The 16,429-nt window shown below is 49.1% G+C and overlaps 1 protein-coding gene across 2 annotated transcripts in view; it reads left to right on the forward strand.

Annotated features, from left to right (window-relative positions):
* The window catches only part of MROH7 (maestro heat like repeat family member 7), a 60,363-nt gene that overhangs the window by 28,495 nt on the left and 15,439 nt on the right, over positions 1–16,429 (forward strand). For both annotated transcript variants that reach the window (XM_033115050.1, XM_033115049.1), the window contains exons 5-13: positions 95–224; positions 2,135–2,230; positions 2,727–2,831; positions 3,043–3,178; positions 6,246–6,358; positions 6,718–6,894; positions 7,280–7,434; positions 9,647–9,785; positions 12,857–13,047. In XM_033115050.1, the coding sequence (XP_032970941.1) occupies positions 95–224; positions 2,135–2,230; positions 2,727–2,831; positions 3,043–3,178; positions 6,246–6,358; positions 6,718–6,894; positions 7,280–7,434; positions 9,647–9,785; positions 12,857–13,047 (1,242 nt within the window). The remainder of the gene's footprint in view (positions 1–94; positions 225–2,134; positions 2,231–2,726; positions 2,832–3,042; positions 3,179–6,245; positions 6,359–6,717; positions 6,895–7,279; positions 7,435–9,646; positions 9,786–12,856; positions 13,048–16,429) is intronic.

The raw sequence follows: 16,429 nt of genomic DNA on the forward strand, positions 1-16,429 counted from the left end.
GAGCCTTCATCCCAGCCCTCCATCCTTAGCTCCGGCCTCTAGCTGCAGGACTACCTCCCTCACTCCATACCTTTGCGTTCTGTCTCTTCCCTAGTCACACCTGCCCAGCCCTGGGTGTGCGGGAAAGGTCAGAGCTGGTGAACACGTGTGTGAAGAGTGTGTTCTCCCTGCCTCCTGTGCAGGCCATGCAGGAGAAAGATGAGGCCAAAGCTGAGACCATACAGGTGAGCAGGGCCCTCCCCAGAGGGTCTTTGGGGTTGTCCAGGGTCTTCAGAGGGATGCAAATTTGTGGACTCCTAACAAGGAGAGAAAGGGTGTTCCAGGGGGTAGATAAGGAACTTCACCCTCCTACTCAAGCTGCGGGGCCTTGGGCAATTCACCTCACCTCTCTTGGCCTGAGTAGGCCTTCGATACATATTTGGGGAATGAATGAATCTTCAGAAAAAGGATCGATTCCTCATCTGGAATGCTTTGACCACTTCTGGGCCCTGCCCTGTGAGGGGATGTGGGCGGATGTTGGCTGCCCAGAGGCGGCAGCCGCCTGAGGACCGGCCTGCAAGGAAGCAAAACGGGGCTGAGACCCGGAGGAGCAGAACCTTAAAGGGCTCACTCACGTGAGCATCTTTAAACCTCTGCAGGGTTGTCGTAGGAGGAAGGGGCAGAAGTGACCCTTCGTGCGGGATGTAGGGTCGGTGGGGGAGGTTAAGGGTGAAGGGTTTCACCTCAGGGTGAGCCACGTCCATTCATCCTTTCATTCATCAAATATTAACTGGGGGCCTACTCCAGAGGTACAGGGGGGAGATACAGTAGGGGCAAATGGCAGGCGGGAGATAGACATTATGAAAGAATCATACAGTTAATACAAAAGGACCATCGTGGTAAACATAAGCAAGAAGTACTTGGTGCTATAAAAAGCCTGGAACGGGGACATCTGGCCTAGGTGGGGGTCACGGATCACGGGGCTGAAGCTGAGAGGTTAAAGAAGAACTAATTGGCTGAAGGGAGTGGGGCGGGCAGAAGGAAGAGCACGCCAGGCAGAGAGAACAGCTTGTAGAGGCCTGAGAGCAGAGAGAACGTGGTGACCGCACGGATGACCAGGAGGCAGTGTGGCTGGAGCCTAGAGGGTCAGGCAAGAGTGCTGGGAAGTAAGGCTAGAAAGTGGTGAGGGGCCGATCACTGCAGCATGAGGGTTCTGGGTCCTGGAGGTGGTGCACTGGAGGGAAAGATTGGGGGGCCGGTCCTTGCTGGGTGGGAAGAGAGAACAGGCCTCTTGTAGTACCAGGCCTAGCCAGCAGAGGTCAGTGATGCACAGCGGTGGGCTGCAGATGGGCGGGAAGGAGGAGGTAGTTGGCCTGTGAGGCTCGCTTGGTGGTTGTGGTGTAACCCTCGTGTGCACAGACTTAGGATGCCTGGACAATGACAACCTGGGAGACAGATGTGGGGAGCTTGCAGGAGGAGAGGAGGCAGGGGAGAGAGGATCTTCCCAGAGTGACTCAAGCTCAGCCATGTATGCGTGCAATGTCTGCACCTTCATAAGACAATACCTGGCTGTGGTTTGAAGGAGGGAGGAGAAAGCTGGGCAGGGGAGAGATGGCTCCCTGAAGGGGCAAATTGAAAAATCTATTTGGGTCCAGGAGTAGCAATTTAAAAAAGAATCAGAGCACTTCCCCAGAGATTGATAAAAGTTTATCTAGCTCTTACAGTTCTAGAGCATTTTCCCACCCATCCTCTCATATGTTGCTCATGACTTGAAATTTCCTTGTTGTGTGACCTTGGACAAGTGTCTCATCATTTGTTAAAACACAAAAACACTTGAAGACGAAGTGATGTGGTTTTCACCAGGTACTCACCTGGCCCATGGTAGATTCTCAGTAAATGCTGGGTCTCTGCTTCCTCTCCCTGTAAAGTAGGAAGTGCAGGAAGAAAAATTACCAATTTGTTGATAAGAAAACTGTAACCCGTGGAGGGGAATTAATTTGTCCAAAGTCACACGTTGTTAGTCTCAGAGCAGGGACCAAAAAGCTGCTCTCCTGGGTCCAATTGTGCCCCCCTCGCCTGACCCATACGAGAGGTTGCCTGGGGCTGGGTCTGCTCCAGAAGCTCCCTAGTGGCTTGGTCCTCCTCCCGTCCACAGACACTTTACCATCGGACCTTGGACGCCCTGCAGACACTGCTCAACGCCCTCTTTGTTGAGGACCCCACTCCTGCTGGGCTGAAGAGCATTTTGGAGGTGTGGGGGCAGGGAGGAGAGGAAGGGTGGAGGGGAACGAAGAATGGCTCAGGAGGGGCTGGTAGGGAGGTTGGAACCCAGAAGGAGTGGTTTGACTTCAGGACATCATTTTGTGCCAGTGTTCTGCCTCCCTGTCTTTACAGGCTCTGCCCTAGACTCCTGCCCCTTTACTCTCTTCCCACCCGCATCCTCCTACTAAAGCTACCCCATATCTTTGCTCTCTTCATTCTTGTCCCATCTTTCTCTTTTCTCCTCATGACTCTCCATCTTTCACCTCTCTCCTCATTGACCTTTGTCCTCACTCTGGTCTTTTAATCCTAGTCTCAGCTTCTGGATCCCATGTCTCCCTATGCTCCAAGAAGAAGAGGGCTGTGGGGAGTTGCCTTTATACCCTCCCCAGAAGCTTTCTGCTGATTGGTGAAGGCTGGCCTGCCCACCCAGGCAGCAGAGGCTGGTAACCAGCCTGTAGCCTTGAGTCTTGCCCTTGTCCTCACAGCCCCTGGGGCCCTGGATGAACTCTGGAAAGGCCCATGAGCGAGCACGGGCTGTGAAGAGCAATGTCTCTGTGTTGAACCACACACTTCTGACCCTGCCTTTCTTTGTGAGTGACCCCCTGGGGGCAGGGGGACACTCCTAAGGAGAATCTTCCCAGCTCTGAGTGTGCCTGTGCATCATCCACAGATTCCCAGGTGGCCCTTGCCATCCTCACAGGGCTCTGCTATCAGGGACAGACTTTTCAGCTTTGTTCACTCTTTACTGTATAGCATTATTGAACCTATAAGACTCAATTCCTAAGATTACAACACAAACAGATGTCCTCGGGATTCCCTGCACTGGGGCTTCTGCTGGGGAGGCTCATCCTTCGCATCGGGGATCCTGATGAGGAGATAGGCCGGGAGGCTCTGGATGGCATCATCATCCTCTACACCATCCTGGAGCTCCAAAAACGTAAGCCCTTGGGAATGCCTCTGAAGCAAGGCTTCTGAGCAGGCCCTCAGCCTGGGGATTGACTGCGGCCTTAGCTACAAGGCACTGGTGGGAGATGCAGGAGACCAACACAGAGTCTGATGGGGTCTGCAGAAACTGGTGCGAAGACTTAGTCTCCACAGGACCAAGGGACAAAGGCTACAAACAAACCCAGTTTTTTAAAAAAATATTGAATTTAATAGAAAATATCACATTGTAAACAAGTCCATTGATCCATTAGCTTAAAACAGAATGACAGCACAATCATGTATAAAAGCTAAAGACACAATGCTGGTAGCAAACACAGCACTTAAAGAGAAGCCTAAGCCAGGCTCTGAAAGATCTTTCCCAGAAAGAGAGGCAGCAGCACCTTGAAACAAGCATAAATTTGGGGAGGAGTAGGCAGCACCCACTCCATGAAAGCTTAAGAGAGAAAAAGGAAGACAGAGCAATAGACTCATCTTGTGAACAAGGGGTGAAGGATAAAGAGGCAAAAGGGTCAAACAAATTTTGATTTAAGCAGTCCTATCTAAGCCTTTCTTCATCCTTCCAAGTTTAATCTGTGACTCTCATTTTCACATTCCCACAGCACCATGTACACCCAGGCATAATAGCTCTAATATCTTATTTCCTGGTCTTTCTTCCCCACTAGACTACAACCCCATTTGAGAGCAGGGAAAGGCTGTGTCTTTGTTCACCACTATCTCCCCAAAGTTTAGCCCTGGGCCTGACACATGGTAGATGCTCAGTGAATGTTTATTGAGTGAATGAAGAAAGAACAGATCTTACCTTAGAATCTGGAGTGGCTGAAGCCTATAGGTGGGAGAACAAGCCAGGATTCAGCTTCCGGGAGCCAGCGACGTGGTATGGGTTGACACGAGTACCCAGCTGGCACTGTACGCAGAGGTGCACAGGATGAGTTGTTGCTTCCTTCTTTTTTTCCATAGTTCCAACTCTGCCCCAAACCAAGGGACTTGGCATGTTGTTTAAACTTCCATGGCTCTGGAAGCAGGGTGGCCTAGATACAAAACCTGGCTGTGTGACCTCAGGCAAGTACTTCTCTGTCCAGGCCTAGATTTCCTCATCTGTAGAAAAGGGTATCGTAGGATATAACTCACAAACTTTTTGAAAGATTAAATGAGATCATATATGTAAAGAGATCAGCTCAGTGACACACATTATAGGCATTTGTCAAATACAAATAGAGTTCTCTTTTTCCCATCGCTACAAGGATCATCTCACTAGTTTCAGCCTTTTGGGATCTATGTGGTATCTCTGCTTTTCTTGACCTCGTATTTGGTGCAAAGATTTGGACCCTGGGCAATTTCCCCTGCTGCTGAGGAACCACTCAGACCTTCTGTGTGATGGGTGAAGGTGATACAAGCCATGTTAATTATCATCCTCAGAAGCAAGGATAGTAGAGACCAAATTGCTATTGCTAGATTAAGCAAATAAAAACATAGGACACCCAGTTAAATGTAAAGTTCAGATAAACAATGAATAATTGTGAGTATATTTGAGACATACTTTCACTAAAAATTATTTGTTTATCTGAAATTCACATTTACCTGCGTATCCTGCATTTTATTGGGCCAACTTAGGCCAAACCCACTCTGTTAGACTTTCCAGGAGTGAAGGGGTCTGTCCAGGTTCCCTGATTATAGGAAGTGGCAAAGCTACTATTTGACTCTGGGTCTGCCTGATTCTGGGTCTCAAGCTCTTTCCCTTTACAGAAAACTTGCTCCATGTGGTCACTCCACCTTGATGGACCTTTCTTATGCCCATGTCTTGCATACTGTGGGGGATTCAGGTAGGACCCAGGCCAGACCACACTAAGGGCTCAGGAAATGCACCTGAAATGTATTTTTTTGCAACAGGAAATACAGAGTCATCATGTGCCAGGTATTATTCTAGGCACTGGGATATAGCAGTGAAAAAAAATCAATACAAAATTAATTAACTAAATAATCCTCCCTGTCATGCTTACCTTTTTGGTGCTACTACCTTTGTTTCTGGGAAAGATCTTTCAGAGCCTGGCTCAGGCCTCTCTTTAAGTGATGTGCGGGCTACCAGCATTGTGTCTTTAGCTTTTACACGTGATTGTGCTGTCATTCTGTTTTAAGCTAATGGATAAATGAACTTGTTGAATAAAAGAAGCAAGTAATTCATATAGTAAGTCAGATAATGATAAGTCCTAAAGAAAAAAACAAAACAAAACAGAAAAGGGGGATTGGGAATGCCAGGGGTAGAGGACTGCAATTTAAAAGAGGTATTGACATGCAAACACCAGAATGGCAAAAATGAAACACACACACATTGCTATGCGCTAGTGACGTGTGAGGCCGCTGGAACTCTCATACACTGCTGGTGGGAGCACGATGGGTCCCCCCAGTAGAAAACTGTTTGTTAGCATCCCCTGAAGCTGAACCTATGCCTACCCTAGGACACAGCAATTCCTCTCCTAACTATTCACCTAACAAATGTGTACATATATTCACCAAAAGGCTAGTAGAATGGACTAGATATACTAGAATGTTCATAGCACCACATACGTAATAGCTGGAAACCACCCAAATGTCTGTCAGAAGTAGAACAGGTACATACATTGTAGTATATTCCTACCATGGACAATTATGCAGAACTGAGAATGAATGAAACAATGCTACTTGCGACAGCATCAGTGAGTCTCATTCACATGATGCTGAATGAAAGCCAGACACAAAAGATGACATACTCTATGAGTCCCTTTATAGAAGTCCAACAGCAAGGAAATCTAATCTGTGGACTGAGAAGTCAGAATAGTGGTTACCCTGGGTGGGGGAGGGAGAGAGTGGATTGAAAAGGGGCACAAGAGGGATTTCTAGGGTGCTGATCATGTTCTGTTTCCTGATCTGGGTGCCAGCTACATGGATATGTTCATTATGTGAAAATTTATGAAGCTGGTTACCTATGATTTATACATGTCCTTCATCTATGTTTAACAAAAAGTTGTGTTTTTCAAAAAAAAATTGTGGTCAGGCACTTCATTGAGAAGGTACTCTTCTTGCAGGAGCCAGAGATAAGGAAGAGACCAACAAGAAGGAGCTGTATGAGACCAACAAGCGTTTCCTGGGGCCCTACAACCCTGTCAGCCCATGCCAGAACATTCTGCGTGTGATCGCGGTGACTGCTTGCTGCCCATCAGCCCTGGGCCTCCCTGGGGATGGGGAAGAAGGACAGCACCAATGCCTTCTCCTCCCCTTCCACCTTCCCAGGCCCAAGTCCCCTACACAGGAGGCCTTCCCCGACCATACGGGCCATCCTGAGTGTCCCCAACCCTTCTGGTCTGTGCCACGGCCTGTGGGACATGTCACCCAGCTCTGGGGACAGAGGCTATGTCACCCCTGGTTTTGTGGCTCTTCCCCAGAGTTTGTGGGCCTTCTGTGCTGAACTCTGTGTGTGTCTGGCAGTCTTGGTGCATCTGTGTATGGCTTACTTGGGGTCTGCCCATATGTGTTAGTATCTCTGTGCCTTTGTTTCAGGAATTTGGAGACTTCCTAGGGCCCCAGCAGGTAAAGGACCTGTTGCTAGCAGCCCTGGAAGGGCTGAAAGGTGGCTCAGAGGCTCAGGGGAAGGACTCAGGAGAGATGATGCAGCTGGCCTCGGAGATCACACTCAGCTCAGTACTGGAGTGGTATCGCCACAAGGCACTGGAGGTGGTAAGGTCCCTAGGGGCACGGGATGGGCTGGGAGACCCCACAGCGTCTGCTCCTCCCTTGAGCAGGGTACGGGTGGTTGGGGCTGAATTTCAGGAGCTTCCAACTTTCAGGTGAGAAAGAACTCACTTAACAGCCACCAAGAGAACATTCCACTCTGGTGTGGGGTGAGGCAGGGCGGGGAGGACAGAATGGCTTGTCTCCAGGGAAGGAGCAGGCGCTCTGCCCCCCTCCCCATTCCTCTCCTGTTCACCCACCTCGCCTCTCCCGCCTCTCCCGTTACTCTATCTTATCACCCCTCCCTTCCTCTTCCCATCTCCCTGCCCCCACACCTCCCTTGGCTTTCCCTGGGCCCTCTGCCTGTTCATGGCCACCCCCTGTGCCCCAGATCCCAGAAATCATGCAGGCCATCTATGTGCAGTTGAGACACATCCAGGAGCCACGGGCCCGGGAAGTGGCCCTGCTGCCCGTCTCTCTCCTGGCTAGCTCCTTCATGACCGAGGTCGTCGTGGCCCTGCTCATGTGTCCCCTCCCATTGGACAGGTACCAAGTAAGGGGGTTGTCAGCTACTGTCAGCTACTACATCTCAGAGGGTTGAAGCAACCCCCACCCTAGGCTGTAACTCCTTCCTTCTGCCCAGAGGAGCCCCTTCCCTCCCGAATGGCTCCTTTTCCATGATCTGTGGTGCTTATGACAACCATTAAGCACTTCCCGAGCACTGCTAGGTGTCAGTGCTCTGCATGGGGTATGAGAACCCCATTCTACAGATGAGGAAACTGAGGGTCAGGGGACTTTTCTTGCCCTAGGCACCCACTGAGCAAGCAGCAGAACAAGGGCCTAAACTCAGATCAGACCAACTCCAAGCCCAGAGCTCTTTAATGATGCCATAGAAAGGAGGCCTGAGGGACAGTCCTAACTCTGCCTTCAGCTGCTGTGTGGTTTTGAGTAGCCTGCTTTCTCTCTCTGGGCTTCAGTTTTCCCCCATAGGCAAAAAGAGGATATCATTCCTGTGTTCCCATCCCAGGTGGGTGGTCATGACAAGTAATGCAGTCAGCTGTTCTGAGCGCCTGCCAGGACCTGCGCCTATGCAGGAGGACGTACCATGTTCTCAGCCTTTAGGGAGCTGGTGATCTGATGAGCAGACAGTGACTGGGCAGGAGAGACCAGTCCGACTACTCCAGTCTCCCAGCCCAGGGAAACTCTCATTCCTTTGAATGAATAAAACAAGGCAAGATGTGCGATTCACATCTTAAGATGGTTGGTTGAGAATGAATGTAAAAGAATTGTGGAGAGCTGTGCAAATGGGGTGTGCTTCTAATAAGGAGAGTTGGTGTCATTCATAGAAGCCAAGATCAGTGGGGATGGTGAGGGCCAGGGTGACATATCCTCTTACTCCCTCCTGTAAGAATTTAACTCTTTCTGGCTGCACTCCCCACCAGGGGATTTTCTTTTTGGAGCCACTAAATATTCAGACTCACAAAGCAGCTGGGATCACACATGACATCAGTGTTGCTCAGAATATAGGACAGGGCAGTATCAGAGTTTTCTCTTTTCCAAGAGTCCTTGAAGCAGCCCATGAAGCCAGCTAGACAGAGCTGGAACAAAATTTAAGGAGGCCCTCGCTCTCAGATGCCACTTGCATGAGCCCTAGAGTGAGGGCCTCCTTAAATTTTGTACACTAGATGCTTTACTTTCCTCACTCTAGTTGTGGCCTTGGGTCCAAGAGTTGGTCTCTTGGGACTCCCAGGTGAAAAGAGCAGGAGTCGCCCTGGCTTAAATGGCTCAGACCTCACAGGAACTGGTATCTCTTACAATAAATAACTCTATAGACTTTGCCTCCAGGGTCCCCACAGGGACAAAACCAGTCACAAGAGTCACTGTACCCCATGAAACTCAATGCTACGCTGTCCCCATTGGCTCTTGTAGTTAATTTATAGTTCCTCCCACCCCAGATGCAATTTACCAATTGGGTCATTTTTACCATAAGCAATGTTGCCTAGCAACATAGTTGACATACTATCTTTATCATGTTTCCAGGGAAACAGAGCTAGAAAGTTAAGGGAAGGTTCAAATGCTTATGCAGAGGGGGAAAAGGGTTTGGTTAACCCTATAGTGCACTGGCCTGTCAGTGCTTTCAACTCCATACGATAAGCGTGCACGCAGGCTGGTACCCCCTGCCTGGTATACTGCCTTCTAACAGACAGGAGTGGGGACTCCTGGATATTATGTGACAAATGCAAGATCCAGGCCCCAGAGGGCTCCTTGGAGAAGGAACAGAGGCTTTGGAGACATCAGACTTGGTGATTTCTTGACAACAACAGTTCATTAGCTGTGTAGTCTTGGACTGGTGATTTCACCTCTTGGAACCTCAATTCTGTATCTGTTAAATGGGAATAACAACCCACATTGAAAGTCTTGGTGAGAGTTCAGTGACCTTGAATGGCTTGAATATCTTGTTCATATCTGTATCCCCAGAGATTTGTCTAGTGCCTGGCAGACAGCAGATGTTCAATATTTGGTGAAGTAATAAATCATATGTAAAGCACCTGGCATAATACCTGGGAAATAGGGTTTTCGATTATGTTAGTCCCCTGCCTTTTAGAAAGTGTTTTCTGGACCATTCCAGAAATTTGCTGGCATGCCCATGGATTCCATTTCAAGGGCATGTTCCCTTCTCCTTCCCCAAACCATTGGGAGGCAGGGTGGGCCCCAGTGTCCTCGTCTTGGCTAATCACCCCTGCCCCTTAACTCTCAGCAATGGAGCCGAGATGTGGAGGCAGCTGATACTGCGCAAGCCCAGCTGTGATGCCCGAGACCTCCTGGACCTGCTCCTGACCAGCCTGAAGGAGAAGCCTGTCACCAAGAAGGGCCGGGCCTCCATCGTGCCCCTGGCGGTGAGACCTGCCCACTTGCCCAGTCACTGCTCCGTCTTGCCCTCCCCTGCTGAGCTCAGCACTGCCCCCTTCCAGTGCCCTGCTCTGCCACCAGCTAGTGGGTCTTGGACAAGTCTCTCTCTGGGCTCTTGCTTATGATCCACTACATGACAAAAGTACTGCTACTTACAGTGACAGCAGCAGCCCCTGGGGTAGAGGAAATGAAATGACTTGGGATTCACAGACCTTGGTCTGAGAACTGGCTGGCTTTGCTATGTTACTCTTTTGTAGCCTGAGCAAGACACTTTACCTCTCTGAGGTTCAGTCTCTGTATCTGTAAATGGAAAGAATAATACCTGCCTCATATAGCGGTTATAAAGATTAAATGAGATGACTCATTCCTTCATTTAGGCGACACAAAATATCTACATGCTTCTTCCTGCTAGGCTCAGAGCTCAGCTCTGACTGGGAACACAGAAGGAAAGGGATCTGACTGCAGGAAAGTGGCTGGTTAGAGAGATGGATTTCTCTCTGCCTCTATCACCACCACCCTGATTATCCACCCAGCTGGATAATACCTCTGCTCATCTCCCTGCTTCCATTCCTGCCCCTCCATTCTGTACCTCAGCCAAAAAAATCTTTGAGAAATGCACAGCTGCTCTTCTCAACCCCCTCAATGTTTTCCCATTTCCCTTGAGTAGTAACACAGTGCTCCTATCTGTGCTGTAAGGCTCTGCACCCCTCACCAGCCTCACCAAACTCCATGGTCCTCTTGCTTGCTTGGCTCCAGCCTCACTGGATGATGCTCAACTTTGTTAGAGCATCATACATGTCATGCTATCTTCTGTCACAGAGCCTTTGCACTTGTTGTTCCCTCTGCCTAGACTGTTCTCTACCAAGTTAATATCTACTCATCCCTCAGCTCTCAACTCAAGCATCACCTCCTCAGGGAAGCCCTCCTTGATTTCTCTGACCAGATCAAATCCGTGCATACTATACTTTGTTTCTCATATATTACCTTGGGAGAGTTTATCCCAGTTGTGATTTGACAGTAGTGGAGGGGGTCATTTGATTAATCTGTGACCTGCATGAAGACAGAGCCTGAGCCTGTTTTGTTCACCATGATATCCCCAATGTGTAACATAAACCTGGCACATAGCAGACACTCAAAAAATTTTTGTTGATTTATTCAGTAAATATTTATTGAGCACCTACTCTGTGTCAGGCACATTCATAGGTTCTGGGGACTCAACAGAGAGCATGACATTTTGATGGAGGGAAGTAAATAAACAAAGACATAGGGGATGGGAGAACAAGTGGTCTTACCCTTTACAGAGGAAGATACTTCTGCTCAGCAACAGTCCATGTTTCATCTGAGGTCACACAGCTAGTGAGTAGAGGTGCCAGGACTCAAACCCAGATTTCCCACCTCTGACTCCCGTGCTTCATCACTGGTCTCTCTGCTTCTCTCCCCTAGCCCATGCCTTCCCTTATTTCGGCATTCATCCAGTCCTCCTTTAATCAGTGTGTTAGTGTATTTTTGAGTCATTCATTCATGCTTCTTGTTCAACAAGCATAATTTGAGCATAGATACAGCCTGGACTGATTTTTATCTTATGGTATTGATAAACCAGTTAAGCAAGACTGAGCCAAGAGTGGAACCTTATGGCATCTCACCACTAGAGATGTTTCCCTATACAGACTGTTTTCTGGGTGCAGTCATTAGCTTTGGGCTACTGAAAAAGGGTAAAGACTTTGAGTCCAAGAGGCTCGTCTTATCTCTGCCACTGCCTCATTATATAACCTTGGTCACTCACTTCCCCATCTTCAGCCTTGGTATTTAGATCTGTAAAATGGGTAGTAATAATACCTGCCTTGTCTGTCTTACCTGTTGAGAAGAGTGAAATAGTGTATGTGAAAGGGATTCCTAAGCTGTAAAGTACAAATACGTAAGTGCCATTTATTGTTCTCATTCAGCCCACATTATGTCACTTATTTCCATGGGAACAGGCCATGAGTTCTTTCATTTCATAATTCAATGCTTTTCCCTCAGGCCAGCAGCATGGGGTCTTGGTGGCACTGATCTAGACCATTTCTTTATAAAGCATTCTCCCATCTCCCTCATTCAATCTCCTCCACACCTGTGCAGCCGGCTGGATGAGGCCCAGTAAACCCACTTTAGAGAGGATGAATCTGAGGCCCAAAGAGGGGCGGGGAGTGGTGGAGCCAGAATGAGCCCAGCACCAGTCCCCACCCCCTCCATCGTCCTCCTGCCAGTCAGAGAGGACTTGGTGAGCTGAATGCGAGGAGGGGGCCCAGACCAGGTCCAGAGCTGGACTGGCAGGTTGAGAAATTGGGGGGTGAGTGCATGTTGGGTCCCAGGGAACCTGGTCGGCCAAACACCAACAAAGCCAAGTTCCTGGGATTTGGAGGGCGGGTGTGGGGAGAAGCTGTGGTGTGGAAGGAGCAGGCGTATGGTGGGGAGGGCAAGGGACTGCGGAGTGACAGAGCCCAGGACTGGTCCTCCCTGGCTCCTGATGAAGGCTGAGGTTTGTTTCTCTTGCCAGCTGGCCACATGGGGAAGCAGTAAGCGCGCCCTAGGTCATTGGCCCAAATGAAGAAGCAACTGCTGTCCCCTCGTAGTCTGTGCATCTGTGTCATGAATGAGGAAGAGGCAGGGCATGATTTTCAGATACAGCCATATCTGAAACCCTGGGTTCAAGCCCCCACTCTGCCCCAAGGGGCTGGGTGACCTTGGTATGTCCTGTCCTCCCTCTGAGTTTGTCTCCTCACCTGCACAATGGAATCAAGATTCTACCTCATAAGAGGTGGGGTGGGATCCCTCCATCGTGATTCTTCCAGGGGTCTGTTAACGTCAGAGAAGTGGCTGCTGTTCTTGTTTTGGGGGCAGGACTCACCCAGAGAGCCAGGAGCTGGGGTGCAGTGGGGCAGGGAGTGTGGATCTGGGCTTTCCCAGCTGGGCCAGAGAAGAGCAGACCCAGGTCCGACCTCCTCGTGAAGCAGTCTGTCCCCTGCCAGGGGTGCTGAGATGATGGGCCAGGACATCCCACCAGCCTCCCCTCTGCCCCCAGGCAGCCAGCGGCCTGTGTGAGCTCCTGTCCGTCAACAGCTGTGTGGGCCGCGTGAGGCGTATCTACCCGCAGCTGCTCCTGGCCCTGCTCATTCAGGTCCATTATCACATCAACCTCAGTCTGCCTGGCTGGGTGGCTTCCCACACGGACGCCAAGAAGGACGCACAGCCCTCTGTCTTCGTACCTGTGCGGTAAGCTGCTGCTGTCCCTCGCGGGGTGAGGGGAGGCACCGAGCAAGGGACCTCCCAAAAGTCTTTAGAGCAATTGATCAATAGAAATTAGCTTTGGAACTAGAAGAGAAAACAGAAGCACACTTTTATGAGAGAGAGCCAGTAATTTGTTCAACAAGTATCTGTGAGCATTTGCTGTGTATGTCAGACTCTGCTTAGTGCTGGGCTGCAGGAGAGGCTCAGCCCTCCCCAGGAACTCCCCCATTTCATTTTCCTCCTCCCTCCCAGAGATATTTGTATCAGGTATGTATACAAGGCCCAGCCATTCAATTCAAATGATTAATTAGAATAGGTAATATATGCCCACAGCAAAAATCTCAAAAGACATTAAAAGTGAGTCTCCTTTCCTCCCCTTACCCCTGTTACCTTCCCCCAAAGAACCGGGTTCTTTCATGCCCTTCCAGAAGTGGGGTATGCAGAGATAAGCGCACATGTTTATACTCTATTTTTACGCCAGTGGTAGTGAACCTTCCACAGTTAATACATTTTCACTTTTAGCATATCTTGGAGAGCATTACATATAGAGCTGCCTCATTATTTTTTTAACAACCTCATAATATTCCTATGTAAAGAATTCCACTGTACCCTAATTTATTTAACCAGGGTCCTCTTTATTTAGGCACTTTGCAGCCCTTTGCAATCACAAACAATGCTGCAGTGAGTTTGTTTTCATATGTACGCACACAGGCAATTGTATGTACAGGAAGAATTCCTGAAAGTGGAATGGTTTGTGCATTTAAATATGAAGGTGAAAAAGGAATATGTGGTGGAAAGAGCTCTTGACCAGAGCAATGAAAGGGGAAATGGAATACATCCTAAATTCGCCACCTATTTGCCACATTGCCTCCCTCAGAGGGCATTCATGCCATAGTGTATGAGAGAGTCTACTTCCTCACGCATTTACCAGCACAGTGTAGTATTAAACATTTTCATCTTTGCCAGTCTGAAAGTTGGAAAAAAAAGGTAATTTTGCTGCAAGTTTAGTTTGCGTTTCTCTTATCATGAGTGAAGCTGAGGCTAAAAGGCCATTTGTGTTTCCTTTTTTGTGAACTACCTGTTCTTGTTCTTTGACCAATTTTATATAGGACTGTTGGGAATTTTTCTTATTAATTTATAAGAGCTCTTTATATATGAAGGACATTAACTGTTTGTCATTTGTATTCCAGTTTGTCACTTACCCTGCAACTATTTTGATGTAGTCAAGTTTGTCAGTCTTTTCCTCTTTGGCTTCTATTGTGTGCTATGCTCAGAAAGGTGTACTTTGAGGGGCAGAGGGCAAGCAGTTGTGTAGCTGGGCTTGAAGTCAGAACACCTTGGATCTGAGTCCTGGTTCCATCACTTACTCCTTTGTACTTTGGGTAAGCTACTTTAATCTCTTGATGGCTTGATTCGCTTGCCTATGAAATGGGGTGATTCCTACCCCACGGTTGTGTGGTAAGAACCAAATAAAATCGTGTCACAGCCTGACACCAGTGCCAAGGGCTGTGGCACCAATTCTGACTCCCCTGGCACTCATAGGTGCTACCCTAACTGCATCATCCTGACTCAGAAAGCTGGTGGGCTCTGGGGAAAACAAAAGCAGAGGAAAGTGGAGGGGGTGATGGGGGAGGAGGAAGAGAAACACGTAGTGGAAAAGTTCTAAACTGTCAGTGATGAAGGTGTGACCTCTTGATGTGGAGGGCTTCCCTCAGCTCATGTTCATGTGAAGAAGCTGGAAGAGAGCCTGAGCGCCCACCCTCACCTCTGACTCACAGAAAGCATCCTGTGAGACAGAAAAAGAAGGGGCAGGCCAGTGCCATGCTGAAGGAGACCAGAAGAGACGTGAGGTGGTACCTGGGTATAGTGAGCTGAGTGGTCGCCCCCAAAGATATGTCTACCTGGAGCCTATGACTGTGGCCTTATTTGGAAAAAAAGAGTCTTTCAAGATATAATTAGGGATCTTGAGATGAGATCATCCTGGATTAACCAGGTAGGCTTTAAATTCAATGACAAGTGTCCTTCTAAGAAAAGACACACACACACAGAGGGGAAGGCCCTGTGAAGAGAGGCAGTGAGTAGAGTGTTGCAGCCAGAGCCAAGGAGTGCCGTGAGTCACCGGGGAAGCTGGAAGAGGCAAAGAAGGATTCTCCCCTAGACCTTCAGAGGGAGCGTGGTCCTATAGACATCTGGAGTTTGGACTTCTGGTGTCCAGAACTGTGAAAGAATAAATTTCCATTGTTTTAAGCCATCAATTATGTGGTCATTTGTTATAGCAGCCACAGGAAACTAAGACACTGGGGTGTGGAACCCGAGTGGGCCATCAGTGTTCCAGACTCCGGTGATGGAATGGGAAGTCTCAATGAAGCTGCCAAGTACAAAGAAATTGTCACACCTTCCATGAGGAGAAATGGGTGTGGGCACCAGGCTTGGATGCCAGCCCCTGTCCCACGGACTTGAGTTTGGAGGGCAGGGGATTGGAGTCTTGCTGGCCTGAGCACCACAGATACAGCCTGACAGCACATCCCATGAAGTCCAGCTTCCATGCCCTGTAGCAGCGTCAGGCTTTGAAGCCGTGTTTGATCCCTGTCCCTCCATCCCAGTGCAGGACAGGGCAACTCTCGCTCCACTTCGATGGGAAAAGCCGGGAACCTTCAGGAAGTTGAAGCTTGCAGAGAGGGTGTTCGGGGAGCCAAAGGAGATGCTCCGCCCTCAGCTTCCTCCCAAAAGTGTCCCCTCTGCCTTTTAACACAGCAGCACGGGCCTCATTTGGGGGCTTTTACAGGTGTGTCTTTGAGAGTGAGGGGGTCACTTTTGTTACATTTTGGAGCCTGATTGAGGAAATGGTAAAACAGGCGAGAGCACAAACTAGTAATGATGCAGCTGAGTCCAGAAGCTTTGGCCTAAATCTACATTCCTTGTTGGCTGCACAGCGGGGCACAGCGGGTCTGGATAGAAGATGTGACCTTCTGAAACCTCTAAGTCAGGTTGTTCCCTGTGGAGTTCCTGAGCCCTGAACTCCATGCTGTCTCCAACCCAGTTAGTGAGAAGGTGATCAACTTCCCCTGGAGATGGGGACACCCAAAAAAGAGAGGCTGGTGAAGTTGTAGCGATAGCATGCACAGGTGGCTCATGCTGTTTTAGCTAAAGATGCTAATGCTTGAAATGGAAGTTGTAACCTTCCTTCTCCAAACGAAAACGAAAACGTATAAATCTCAACTGAGCCATTCAGCCGGTGCTTGGAATTTCCTGGGCGAGGGAAGGTAGGGAGTTGGGAGAGGTGGGGAGGGTGAGCCCCAGTCTTAGGTGGACAACACCTGGAGCCTGTCTCCCTTCGTGTGTGTGTGTGTGTGTGTGTGTGTGTGTG

Source organism: Rhinolophus ferrumequinum, chromosome 9 (genome assembly GCF_004115265.2).
Source record: "Rhinolophus ferrumequinum isolate MPI-CBG mRhiFer1 chromosome 9, mRhiFer1_v1.p, whole genome shotgun sequence".
Classification (NCBI taxonomy): domain Eukaryota; kingdom Metazoa; phylum Chordata; class Mammalia; order Chiroptera; family Rhinolophidae; genus Rhinolophus; species Rhinolophus ferrumequinum.